Here is a 14,996-nt window from a genome sequence, read left to right on the forward strand (position 1 = left end):
CTGACAGATGATATCGGGGGATAGAAAGATCGGGCATGCTGATTTAAACTGCTTAAATGGGCACTGTCATTAAAACAGATTTTTCATAACCAAAAGAAAGGTAAGAAAAAACGGCGACTCACCAACTTCACTTCTTCCGACTTCTTTATTGGATCATATATACATATATATATATATATATATATATATATATATATATATATATATATATATATATATATATAATATAAAGAGATAAGGAGGGGACATATGCAAGGGGGATACCACAGGCGACAAGCTCCGTTTCGTACAAATTAGTACTTCATCCGGATGAAGTACTAATTTGTACGAAACGGAGCTTGTCGCCTGTGGTATCCCCCTTGCATATGTCCCCTCCTTATCTATATATATGTGAGTATTATGATCCAATAAAGAAGTCGGAAGAAGTGAAGTTGGGGAATCGCCGTTTTTTTCTTACCTTTTCTTTTGGTTATGAAGACTTCCTTGCTGCTTTAACCAGAGCACCACCACACGCCCGCATCAGCAGACACCATACACCTCCGTATACCGTCTCTCATTATTCTCGTAGTGCCAAGCTACTTTTGTACACATTCTAAAAACAGATTTTTGCTATTGCACTCCTTATGATAAATAAAAAAAATCTTTCTAATGTACTTTGTTTAAAAAAAATAAAAAAATGTAGTTTTCTATGTTTGTGTTAGAAAAAGCTGCCACTAGGTGTCTCCCTACTTGTCCAGAGCACATTCCCCCCTATCTCTTGCACAGTTTTTGGACTCCTGCAGCCTGGCAGAAGTTCAAAATCAGGAAATGCAGTCTGGAGTGCAGCCTTAGCCAATCATAGCTCATCTCACACTGAACCGCTCTGGGCTGTGTGTAGCAGAGTGAGGGAGGAAGTTCTCCCCTGTATGGCTTCAGTTGATGTCACGCCTGCTGGGGAACGCCTCTTCCCAGTCTGTCTGACTGAGACTGAGCAGAAAATACAGAGCGATATCAAGGTAGAAAACTAACAAATAATAAAAATAAAGGCAGCGGGTGGTTTATCATGATGGGGGCAGAGAACTGGGAGGATTATAACATTTTAACAAGGTCATGAGAGGTACTCTTTAAAGTCTTCTGCTCCAAGGAGGAGTATAGTCTTTAGTCAGAGGAGAATAGTGCTGAACAAGGACTCCTATGCGTACAATAATCTCTACAGTGACCTCTAGTCACATCATTGAACTTTTCCTGTGTACATTTGTCTGTGTATTGTGAGTAAAAGCATCACAGTAAGACAACCTCTATGACTAAACCCCTGGTGCCTAAGGGGGCCCCTGAAGGAATATCTGCCCCATAAGAGACCAGTATTATAAATGGCACATGGGACCCTGTTACATATTTTGCATTGGGATGTAGAAGTTACGCCTCTGGTCAATAGGTATGGGTTGGATCCCTGAAGAGCGACCCTCACCTATCAAACATTTTCGGTATACAGTGATCCCACAACATACGAGGGTAATCCGTTACAAATGGATCATTGTTTGTTGAAACCATTGTATGTTGAGGGATTCGTGCAATGGAAAGTACAGGACAGTGGTCTACAACCTGCGGACCTCCAGATGTTGCAAAACTACAACACCCAGCATGCTGGGTGTTGTAGTTTTGCAACATCTTGAGGTCCACAGGTTGAAGACCACTGGTATAAGAAGTTATACTCACCTATCCCTGCCGCTCCGGACCATCACCCTTTGTCACCGCTGCCCTGGATGTCGCCTGCGCTGTCCCCGGGGTGTCCCCGACGCTCCGGCAAGACCTCTGCTTCCCCCGCATCCTCGTTCTCTGTCGCCGCCATCACGTCGCTACGCACGCTGCTCCTATTGGATGTCGGGACGGCGTGCGCAACGACGTGATGACGACGATGAAGAGCGCCGACAATGGAGGGGACCCCGAAGAGGACGCGCAGGAGACCCGAGGACAGGTAAGTGATTGTCAGCGGACCACACGGGGCACCGTAAACGGCTATCTGGTGGTAGCTGAAGCAGTCTGCGCTGCCGGATAGCCGTTTATGCGATGGCCCCGACATACAAAAGCATCGTATGTTGATGCTGCCTCTGAGAGGCCATCGCATGTTGAAATGATCGTATGTCGGGGCCATCGTAGGTCGGGGGGGGTCTTTACTGTGTTGTTGAAGTCTGGTAAGGTCAGAATCACATGTAGCTGTAAACGCTGACGCAAAGTTAGGGTGTGTTCGCACCGCGGTTTATGAATACAGTGACTATATATGGTTTTATATTATAGAACCGTACATGTCGCCAAATGGGAAAACATTAAATACGGTTTTGTACAGTCCCACCACGCTTTTGTCTACTGTTTCAAAACCGTATATTCACTGTATGCGCTATAGTATGGTAGTCAAAGGGAACCGTATAAGACAGTGTGTATGGTTTCATACGTTTTTTATATACTTATGCAAAGACTGTAGTGTAAATTTGCACGTATACAGGTTTTAGATAAAAGGAGATGTGAGCGTAAGGTGTATTTTACATCCCACCCCCCACAATACCCCTCCAGGCCTATCGATGGATAGCAGCTCCCACCCGCTGTGTACAAGACGGAGCTATTTACTGGGGTCCCACAGCTGCCCGCAGCGCAATTTCTCCTAGATTGGATGCTTCCCCCTTGGAGCTCTGCTTCTTCCCGCGATCCGACACTATTAATAAGAGGTGTAACAATCCCAGCATCTGCCATGATGTGAGGGGCGGCGGGCGCAGGAATGTAACATCACAGGAGCTGAGCAGACACCAGTATTCCCAGTACACCTAGGAGGGGATGGTAATGGTGGGGGGATGGGTGATAAATGCTGAACACAGATTCGCCAGATATCAGGATTGTGTCTTCTTTGTCTTCATGGTTATGTATTAATAGTGGGACAAATGCCCTCTGTGCGCTCGCTTCAATAATTCATGTATCCACCCAGCAGGTCAGGAACCGGGGGAGACAGGAAGACACTTTTTATTGCTTATATAAATATTTTACTATATATTGGTATATTGGAAAAATATTTAGCTTTTTTTGTTTTTTTTTAAATTTTTATTTAAACCTATTTTAATAAAGACGTCTATTTTGGTTTTATTAAAAATTATAATTAAATGATTACATTTAATTAATTGAAATGTAATCACAGTACGTAATCAGTAAAATGTAAACAGGAAAATTTTATTCAAATAAATATTAATAGCAATCCAATCCAATATTTATATACGTGTGTATGTATGTATATATATGTGTGTATATGTATATATATATATATATATGCATATGCAAAATAATCGGTAGTTGCAGTACTTAATATATATATAATAATGTGGTGGCCCTTCTGTACAATCTATATGGTGCTCTGCAGGTGGGTTCTGTCCTAGTCTCCTGGCTCCTCAGGACTCTGGTTATGTGATTGTTCCTACAAATGGTTAATGTATTTTATCTGTTGTTAAAGGGGTAGTCCCCTGGAAAAAAAAATGTTTACATTTAACTGGTGCCAGGATGTTAAACAAATTTGTGAATGACTTCTATTAAAAAATCTTAATCCTTCCAGTACTTTTTCAGCTGTTGTATGCTCCACAGGAAGTTGTTTTCTTTGTGAATTTCCTTTCAGTCTGACCACAGTGCTCTCTGATGACACCTCTGTCCATGTCAGGAACTGTCCATAGTAGGAGAAAATCCTCATAGTAAATCTATCCTGCTCTGGACAGTTCCTAAAATGGACAGAGGTGTCAGCAGGGAGCACTGTGGTCAGGCAGAAAGTGACCTATATAAACCCAGAGAGGAGCTAGCTCTCTTGAGTTCCAGTCTTTTCTGAGTACAGAACAGTCAAGATCTGAGAGTGTCTGGTCTGGTGTCCTGAAGAGACCCAAGGCCTAACCACGCAGCCGCGCTTCCACCAACCAAGTGCCCCACAGGTGAAAGTCAAAGCCTGGTAAGCTACCACAGGCGCGTCACAGTCACGTTGGGGAGTGGCCCCGCCCCAAAACCTCACTGAACACACAGAGGGTAGCCCTGTGTCTATGCTCATCACAGAATATGCAGCACATTTTGCGCTGAGTGAAATACGCTGCTGAAGGGAGTTGTAGTTTTGCAACAGCTGGAGGCACCCTGCTATGAAATCAGTGGAAAAGAGGACTTGTATGAGATGATACAACAGCTGGAGGCACCCCGGTTGGGAAACACTGCCTCATTTCTCCTAGTATGCCGCTGGTGCATTGGGTTAAATGTGCGGTCAGTGACATATGGTCCTCTAAATTATTAAAGTGCAATGTCTGTAGTATGGCGGAAATTCTCTGCAGGCTCAAGGAAGAAGAATGTTAAGAGATTTCTTTCTATACTGTTCTCCTTCTGCACTGCTGGGTCTGTGAGTCAATGACGGCTGTCAGTCATCTCGTCACTCAGTCCCCAGAGGTGACAGCCCGTCTCATGTGTCCTCGAGCCCCAATCCCCAGAATGCAGCTCTGCAGTGACACATCTATCCAGGCAGACATACTCCTCACAGATCAACTTCTATCTTCCCACTTGTCTGTACGGCTGCTGGTGCCATGTAGAAGAGACATAAGATTTTATGAAAAGATTAGTGTATTAGAATGTGGGCAGTATTATAGTAGTTATATTCTTGTATATAGGAGGCAGTATTATAGTAGTTATATTCTTGTATATAGGAGCAGTATTATAGTAGTTATATTCTTGTATATAGAGGCAGTATTATAGTAGTTATATTCTTGTATATAGGAGCAGTATTATAGTAGTTATATTCTTGTATATAGGAGCAGTATTATAGTAGTTATATTCTTGTATATAGGAGCAGTATTATAGTAGTTATATTCTTGTATATAGGAGCAGTATTATAGTAGTTATATTCTTGTATATAGGAGGCAGTATTATAGTAGTTATATTCTTGTATATAGGAGCAGTATTATAGTAGTTATATTCTTGTATATAGGAGCAGTATTATAGTAGTTATATTCTTGTATATAGGAGCAGTATTATAGTAGTTATATTCTTGTATATAGGAGCAGTATTATAGTAGTTATATTCTTGTATATAGGAGCAGTATTATAGTAGTTATATTCTTGTATATAGGAGGCAGTATTATAGTAGTTATATTCTTGTATATAGGAGCAGTATTATAGTAGTTATATTCTTGTATATAGGAGGCAGTATTATAGTAGTTATATTCTTGTATATAGGAGCAGTGTTACAGTAGTTATATTCTTGTATATAGGAGGCAGTATTATAGTAGTTATATTCTTGTATATAGGAGCAGTATTATAGTAGTTATATTCTTGTATATAGAGGCAGTATTATAGTAGTTATATTCTTGTATATAGGAGCAGTATTATAGTAGTTATATTCTTGTATATAGGAGCAGTATTATAGTAGTTATATTCTTGTATATAGGAGCAGTATTATAGTAGTTATATTCTTGTATATAGGAGCAGTATTATAGTAGTTATATTCTTGTATATAGGAGGCAGTATTATAGTAGTTATATTCTTGTATATAGGAGGCAGTATTATAGTAGTTATATTCTTGTATATAGGAGCAGTATTATAGTAGTTATATTCTTGTATATAGGAGCAGTATTATAGTAGTTATATTCTTGTATATAGGAGCAGTATTATAGTAGTTATATTCTTGTATATAGGAGCAGTATTATAGTAGTTATATTCTTGTATATAGGAGGCAGTATTATAGTAGTTATATTCTTGTATATAGGAGCAGTATTATAGTAGTTATATTCTTGTATATAGGAGGCAGTATTATAGTAGTTATATTCTTGTATATAGGAGCAGTGTTACAGTAGTTATATTCTTGTATATAGGAGGCAGTATTATAGTAGTTATATTCTTGTATATAGGAGCAGTATTATAGTAGTTATAGTCTTGTATATAGGAGCAGTATTATAGTAGTTATAATCTTGTATATAGGGGCAGTATTATAGTAGTTATATTCTTGTATATAGGGGGCAGTATTATAGTAGTTATATTCTTGTATATAGGAGGCAGTATTATAGTAGTTATATTCTTGTATATAAGAGGCAGTATTATAGTAGATATATTCTTGTATATAGGAGCAGTATTATAGTAGTTATATTCTTGTATATAGGAGCAGTATTATAGTAGTTATAGTCTTGTATATAGGGGTATATATATAAGTATTATATTCTGATATCCAGAGTAGATGGAAGTAGTAAAACAATATTAACTGTATGATTGCTATTAATATCATATGTGACTAAAATTGTGTTTTAACATTTCTCTCTCCTATTTATGTTGCAGGGAGGTCGTGTTTGGCTCGTCATAAATGGCAGCTTGGTCCCGGCCGTGGTCACCTCTTGTAGTGATGGAGATGTCCTCTTTACAAGTGACTATGGACAGGTAAGATTTTAGAGATTTAAGAGAAGTCATGTCCCATACAGTATAGTTCTTTTTTTTCCCAGTTGTAATAAAAGCCGACAGTCACCCCCAGTTTTTTTGCTCGTTCCGTCTATTGGATGATTTACTCCCGAACTGGGTGCAGATGCTGCTTCACACTGTGCAGGTCCAGGTTATAGATTTTGGATTTTCATGGGTAGCCCGGGCTCCCAGATGAGTGTCTAGACTGGATACAGTTGTAGCAAACCCTCAGCTGTGTGAGCTGATCATATAAATGTATTTGTACATGAATACTCCTAGTAACAGTGTGGTGCCCTAGAGGAGGATGGGAGTTGTAGTGCAGCCAGTTGGGTGTAATAGTACATTTAGCAAACTCTATGGGTTTAGGTTAGGTTCACACTACAGAACTACTGGCCCGGCGCCAACTGAATCAATTGGTGCTTGGACTACGCGGACGTTGCCATCTCCATAGACGGCAATGTATTCCATGTAGATTCCACCTAAAGAATGACAGAGACCGTTCTATTGGTGGCGGGATTTCAGCAGCAGAGACTCTGCCATTAAAATTTTGTGGTGTGGACTGTCCTCCTGTGGTCTCTTCATTTTTTTTTTCCCGCTGTGTGTTTGAGCTACGGCAGGTTTTTCGCTGCGGAAAATCTGACCCCATTGAGGTCAGTCTAATCTGCTGTGGCTTTTCCATAGCGGAAGCTTATGGCGTGTGAACACACCTTAAACAGCATTAAAGGGGTACTCTGCCACTAGACATGTTATCCCCTATCCATAGGATAGGGGATAAGATGTCTGATCGCGGGGTTCCCGCATCTGGGACCCCCGCCATCTGTGCAGCACCTGGCGATCGCTTAGAACGCTGGGTGCGGATGGCGGGGGTCGTGACGCCACGCCTCTTGTCACGTGACTCAATGGCCCTTCAATGCAAGTCTATGGGAGGGGGCGTGACGGCCACCACGCCCCCTTCCATAGACTTGCATTGAGGGGGCGTGGCTGTGACGTCACGACCCACGCCACCCACTCCAAGCCTTCAGAACAAAATGTTCTGAACGCTGGGGCAGCAGAGCACACCTTTTAAAGCTCTTTTTAAAAAAAATAAAATAATTCATTTAGTAGTGGCAGTTCAAGGGGTACTCTGGTGGAAACCTTTTTTTTTTTTTTTTTTTCTAAATCAACTGGTGCCAACTGGTTACAGATTTGTAAATGACTTCTATTACAAAATCTTAATCCTTCCAGTACTTATTAGCTGCTGAATACTACAGAGGAAATTATTATTTTTTTGGAACACAGAGCTCACTGCTGAATCACGAGCACAGTGCTCACTGCTGACATCTCTGTCCATTTTAAGAACTGTCCAGAGTAGGAGAAAATCCCCATAGAAAACATATGCTGGTCTGGTCAGTTCCTAAAATGGACAGAGATGTCAGCAGAGAGCACTGTTCCAAAAAGAAAAGCATTTCCTCAGTAGTATTCAGCAGCTAATAAGTACTGGAAGGATTAAGATTTGTTTAATAGAAGTACTTTTCAAATCTGTTTAACTTTCTGGCACCAGTTGTTTTAAAAAAAATAAATAAATAAATAAAGTTTTCCACCGGAGTTCCCCTCTAACCCTTTTTAAGACTAAAGGGGTATTTCCATCTCAACTAACATAGATAAACTAGTAAAGAACATCAAGTTTTTTTGCAAATATATTCATTTAGCAAATTTTCTCTCTGGATATTCCTGCTCCTTTCCCCCACTTGTTGACAGCTCCTTGCCTAGGTTACAGACCATCGCTCCACTCTAGAAGCAGTGGCTGGCTGAATACACAAACATTGCAGCCCATTCACGCCCTCTAGAGTGGAGTGGTGGTCTGTAACCTAGGCAACAAGCAAGTTTTAAAGTGGTGCGAACCTTTGTGCAAAAATGTTTCCACCATTTTAAAAAGTCACCGTTTTATAAATCGTCAACCACTGTAAACGGCTTATCATGCCACGAGAACATTTTTATTTTCCCTTAAAGTGCCTAAATAATTGGCAATTTTTTACACCAAAAAAGAGTAAAAGCAATTATACATTTTCCCCAAAGTTTGTTAGAAAGTTGCAGAACTTTTTACATAAAACCTGCGCAGTCTCGCAGCTTTTCCGAAAACGGTAATTCCCGTATACAATGCTGCTGAGCATGCATGGCAGATGAAAGCAGAGCAGCCATTGTCTGCCCAACCTTCTCTGCTCCCCCGCCACCAACAAAGAAAGCCAACATGTCCTTTACTAATGTGACTTTTAACTCTGCGTATCCCATTGATCCCGGATGTGATCTCCCGCTGTCCTGCCTCAGGTCCCTCCACCACTTAGTGCATTTAGTAATCGATTGTGGGCTGGGAGCCGCCATGACCCAGAGAGAGCCAGCTGTTCGCAGATGTGGACAATGTTATTGTACAAGATGCTTCACATTCCCAAGACTGACCCCCCTTGTGCTAAGATATCATTATTCATACAAATAAGAAATACATTTCGGGGACTTCCAGCCTGGCGTCCAGATTCAGGGTGCGTGCGTCCCCATGTATTTCCCGTGGGTGTGAATGCCCTTTTGTGGGGTCCTGGGATAGTTAATAAAGGGCAGGATGTGGTTAGCGCTGGATGAATTGCGCCATAGATGATTCTTTTGTCATGGCGAGGCTGAGAAATCCTGAACCAAAGGGAGAAAATCAGCAGAAAATCAAGATCTATATTTATGCACAATGGATGTTGGATTTATATAGATTCGCTTTTGGCACAGCAGTGTTGTGGAATTGGGAATAAAAATGATTCTTGTATGTGTGTGTGTGAGATATATATAGTAGGCCTTGGGGGGTGTAGTGTAGTTGGGGTGTTGCTTCAGTAGATGAGGGGTTAATTTAACCCCTGTCACTCGTGACGCCAGGGTGAGGGTTAATACGCTGAAGTAAATCTCCGGCCTATCGCCACCCTTCCCAGAAACGATAGGTGCGTGCTTAAATGACTGTCCACAATAGGGATGAACTTGAACTTGTATAAACTTTACTGAGGTACTTGCGGTACATCCAATTAACAGCAACAGTCTTAGCACTACAGTCTCTGTGTAGTACGGCAGTGATAGACAGATGCCGTGGACCATTAGAATATCCAAGAGGTTATTAGAATTAGGAGTGATGCAGAGATCCGTTCCGGATTTAGGGGTCTGTTTAGGTCCGGTGATCTTGCAGACTTAAGAGGGACTGAAATAACTCACAGTTTTGTAAGGATGGCCGTTGCCGCAAGGCTTGGGCCTAGTCACTGCTGATGACAACTGTGCAGATCCTCCTCCGTCAGCAGCCCACGAGGAACAAGAGAGCGATTAATGGCCGCCGCTCCCTTATATGGGCAGGGCCGTTTTGGATTGGTCAGAGTCAACTGTCACTCACCGTTACAATGCATGGTGGGCGATCACCTGACTTCCTCCAAAGGTCCTTGAACCATAAATCATAGAGTTTTGGAACGCATCACGTGACCCGCAGGTCCTGCGACGCTACAACAAAGTAATTACACATTATTTACATATATACACTTAGAATTTGACTAATTTTAACTATTGAAAGGGTGACAAGGGGCTAACTATAGATGAGGACCCCACCTGTAACTAGGGACTCTGACTTTGGGGACCTCACCACAAGGTAACGGATACAATCCGGTACCGGGATACTATATATATATATATATATATATATATATATATATATATATATATATATATATATATATATATATATTTCTCAATGTTTTTTCTGGACCATTGTAACTTGAAACCAGACTCAACATACAATGTACAGACAGTCCAGATCTGTGAAACCTGTCACAACTGGAGGAACTGACCAATCAGAACTGGCATTTTACTGGTAAATCACCTGTATTACTGAAGTGCAAGCACTGACTGGCTGTCTGGTAGCGCCCCCTACAGTACAGGGAGCAACTAAAAGTTCTGTACTACTCCTTACCTGTGCCAGGGTTAGCTGCTCCTTTGGACACCAAGTAAGGGTGGCTATATTTGGGACATTGCGTGTACTGTACAGGACCCTGAAGAAGCTCCTGTCCTCTACATAAACCATTGTTTCCCAACCAGGGTGCCTCCAGCTGTTGCAAAACTACAACTCCCAGCATGCCCGGACAGTTATATGTATGTATTAAAGATATAAATATATATACATATATAATAGTGTGTGTGTGTGTGTATATACAGTAGGTTCAAAATACTGTTAGAAAAGGTTTTACAGGATTCTGCAACATTCTGTGATTTTGCATCATTTATAATGTTCTAAAACAAAAACTTTGTTGCCCTTAGCAACCTATTACAGTGTAATAAAAAAGATGTATCTTGTGTTGCCCATAGCAACCGATTTAGTCTGGAAAAAAAAAGTTGTTCCCCATTCCAATTGTTTTCTGGTTTCCTGGGAAAGTCTCGCAAGTCTTTAGGCCTGTGTTTCCCAACCAGTGTGCCTCCAGCTTTTGCAAAACCACATCTCCCAGCATGCCCAGACAGCCTTAGGCGGTCACCGAGGTGAAATGATCAGGGTGGACTTGAAAATCTGGGTGGTGGACCCATTGCAAAAGTAGTGATCTTGGTTGTTGCCCTAGGGCACCAGGGTGCCTCCAGCTTCTGCATGCTGGGAGTTGTAGTTTTGCTGCAGCTAGAGGCACTCTTGTTGGGAATAATGGTTTTCGGGTCTCCTCGGACTTCTTGGTAACAACCCATTAAAACCAGTCATTATCCATTTACAGTCCCTTGTGCCCTAAAAGCAAATTTAAAGGGGTTATCCAGGAAAAAACTTTATAATAAATAAATATATATATATATATATATATATATATATATATATATATATATATATAAAATAAATAAATAAAAAAAATATATATATATAATCTATATATCAACTGGCTCCAGAAAGTTAAACAGATTTGTAAATTACTTCTATTAAAAAATCTTAATCCTTTCAGTACTTATGAGTTTCTGAAGTTAAGGTTGTTCTTTTCTGTCTAAGTCCTCTCTGATGACACCTGTCTCGGGAACCGCCCAGTTTAGAAGCAAATCCCCATAGCAAACCTCTTCTAAACTGGGCGGTTCCCGAGACACGTGTCATCAGAGAGCACTTAGACAGAAAAGAACAACCTTAACTTCAGAAGCTCATAAGTATTGAAAGGATTAAGAAAATCTGTTTTAACTTTCTGGAGCTAGTTGATATATAGAAAAAAAAAAATATTTTTTTTTTCCTGGAATACCCCTTTAATTCTATGGTGATCACCTTTTTGAAGTGTGGGTTATGTATTTGTGGTGCGCCACTGCTGTTAGTGGCAGGGCCATGGGTGTTGAGGTGAAGAGTGTTGGGATCAGGTGTTATTAACCCCGGGGGTCAGATGGTATTAACCCCTTGGTGTTTGTGACGCCAGTGAGGTTTCGGGTTCCGGACCACCACACGCCCGGATTCTCCGCTATCCCACGGGCTAGTAGTGAATAAAGAGTCCACAACCAGTTGAGGGTAAACGGAGGCTTTACTGAATAGAAGATAGGTGTAATTATCTTCACAACTAAGGCCAGATTGTCCCAGAGATGTGACCAGTACCCTGAGGACCTCACAGCATGCTGGACCAATATACTTGTACAGTGACCCCTTGACCTACGATGGCCCCATCATTTCAGCATACGATCACTCTCAGAGGCCATCCCATGTTGAAGGTAGCATCTACATACGATGCTTTTGTATGTCAGGGCCATCGCATAAACGGCTATCCGGCAGCGCAGACTGCTTCAGCTGCCACCGGATAGCCGTTTACGGTGCCCCGTGTGCTCCGCTGACGATCACTTACCTGTCCTCGGGGCTCCGGCACGTCCTCTTCAGGATCCCCTGCATCGTCGGCGCTCTCCATCGGCGTCATCTTGTCACTGCGCACGCTGTCCCATCATCCAATAGGAGCGGCGTGCGTAGCGACGTGATGGCGGTGACGGCGAGCGAGGATGCCGGGGAAGCAGAGGCCATGCCGGAGCGTCGGGGACACCCTGGGAACGCGGCAACAGCGATGGAAGGCGACATCCAGGGCAGTGGTGAAGAGTGGTGACGGTCCGGAGCGGCGGGGACAGGTGAGTACAACTTCCTCTAACAGTGGTCTTCAACCTGTGGACCTCCAGATGTTGCAAAACTACAACACCCAGCATGCCCGGACAGCCGTTGGCTGTCCGGGCATGCTGGGTGTTGTAGTTTTGCAACATCTGGAGGTCCGCAGGTTGTAGACCACTGTCCTATACTTTTACATTGCACGGATCCCTCAACAAATGATGGTCCATTTGGAACAGATTACCATCGTATGTTGAGGGACCACTGTACTTTGACTTGTAATTAGAGTGGACTTGACTATGTGCAGGACTTGACTGGGTGCAGGACTTGACTGGGTGCAGGACTTGACTGGGTGCAGGACTTGACTGGGTGCAGGACTTGACTGGGTGCAGGACTTGACTGGCTGCAGGACTTGACTGGCTGCAGGACTTGACTGGCTGCAGGACTTGACTATGTGCAGGACTTGACTATGTGCAGTGGCAGCAGACATAGACTTGTGGACTCACTGGAGAGTTGTAGCTTTGTGGCCTCCAGATGCTGATCACTTGTCTCTAAGGCCTCTGGTAGCTGCTTCAGCAAAGACTTGTTCTCAGCAGCAGGTGGTAAAGCTAAGAGAGCCAATTAAAGATGGCCGCCCCCTTTATATAGTGGGGGGCTGGACTAAAGCCCATTGGTCAAGCTGTAGGTCATAGGTTAAGGCTGGTGCTCTCTGGGAGAACATGTTGTAACAAATCATATAACTGCATAACATAACATGTGACACGATAACTCTCAGGTCCTTGAGACCTCCACAGGCCCTGTATACTATCTAGACATAAGGATCCTGTCTATGGTCTTAAAGGCACATACACCACATTTATTAAATTAACAGAAGAACAAGGGGAGTCACTGAGGGACTCAACCTGACAGGGCGTACAGGTAATACAGGAATGTGTACCTGTACTGGGACATCACATATTCACTGAGGCGATAATGTGAGGAACTTACGGAAAACCGATACCGTGGGGGTCACGTAGCTACTGAGCAGAGGTCATCAAGACGCTTCACTTTGTAGATCTTCTATAACAAAGGGATCAAAGGGGAAGCAAAACTTTTTGAGGAAAATGATCCGTCAGTAGTTGTGACAATTATGGGACATTTCAGAAGTTGTTGAACTGATAGATAGATAGATAGATATGAGAGAGATTACGGAACGTCCTACAAGCCATTGTCCGGTTATCTTAATCTTTCCACGTACAGATCCAGATTATAGGGGGCGGCTTAAACATATTGGCAAATATGGTCACCGTAATATCCAGAGCCTCCTGCAAATTGTCACCGCATTACCGATCCAGTTTAACAGTCCGTATGGGGAAATGTTTGGGGAGTTCTTAATTTTGCCCCAATATTTTTGGCATCCTATATGGCTTGTAGACTTTTTACCTAGTGAGACAGACAATCAGATATGATGACAGTTTTTTTTATTATAAGAGAAAAAGAAGAGTATTACCGTTCTCAAGCTAAATCCTGTAAATGTGTGCACGTGTTGGGGCAATGAGTGCTAAAGAGAGGAGTTTAAAATTATTTATATTTATTATTTCATAAAAAAAAATGCAGGGCCCATGCAGATCACCAACAAAGCACTGTACAATAAAAGTAATATGATGCATTCTAGTCTATTTTAGATGGAAATGCATTGGAATATGCATTGGTGCTGAATTTATCAAAAGCGACTTTTCAGCGACAAGTTGCATCGGCTGAGAGTACGCCGAAATGTCAGACCATGCTGGAGCAGGTTTAAATACAGACTAAAGCGTAAATCACAAAGTCTGTGCACAGAATTTATCAAGAGCCTTTCGCCTTTTGATAAATTAGGCGCACAATAGACCGGCCTAACCCTCTGTAGTTTGGGCTATATTGATGCGGGACATAGACAACTTTGATAAATTTCAACCATTGTGTCTATATTTAGCTGCTTCCTCAGGAGACTCATTCAGAAATACTTCTCGTCTGTCCTTTGATTGTGTCCCCCCCCCCCCCCTGCCCCGTGTGGCCCCTCTTACCCCTGCAGGTTGCTTTGATCTCCGTCAGCCCTGATCTTGTTCGCTGGTAATGTCATTACCACGGGCCAAAGTGCCTCTTTAGTAGTAATAAAATAACACCTCCTGGTTGATCTGCCCGGGATTCCTCATTTACATGTTATTACCCAAAATGCACAAGAGCGGAATTTGTCTTTTCGCTTATAGTTTCCTTATAACCCTCCTGCTTAAGAAAAATAAAACGTCCTGTGAATTTTGACAGATTACATGAGATTAATGGTCACTGTGGATCTATGGGGAAAGGTCTTTTGTAATGTAAATTAAATCTAGCTAATGTATATATGTTAATATGGATGGACCAAATTGTCCTTCACTCTGTAGTCTACTTGGCTTTGGGGGTTACTGAGATTTGTAATTGTGGAATGATTTGGCTAATGCAGGTAGCCTTGTGGCCTTTTGGCTAATGCAGGTAGCTTTGTGGCCTTTTGG

At 42.2% G+C, this 14,996-nt stretch overlaps 1 protein-coding gene across 1 annotated transcript in view; it reads left to right on the plus strand.

Moving 5' to 3' along the window:
- Window positions 1-14,996, plus strand: part of LOC130284930 (unconventional myosin-X-like) — a gene marked incomplete in the record, with an annotated part of 133,323 nt that overhangs the window by 21,965 nt on the left and 96,362 nt on the right. The window contains 1 exon segment of the mRNA XM_056535898.1: window positions 6,303-6,401. Within this exon segment, the coding sequence (XP_056391873.1) occupies window positions 6,303-6,401 (99 nt within the window).

The sequence above is a fragment of the Hyla sarda genome, chromosome 8, assembly GCF_029499605.1.
Source record: "Hyla sarda isolate aHylSar1 chromosome 8, aHylSar1.hap1, whole genome shotgun sequence".
Lineage (NCBI taxonomy): Eukaryota > Metazoa > Chordata > Amphibia > Anura > Hylidae > Hyla > Hyla sarda.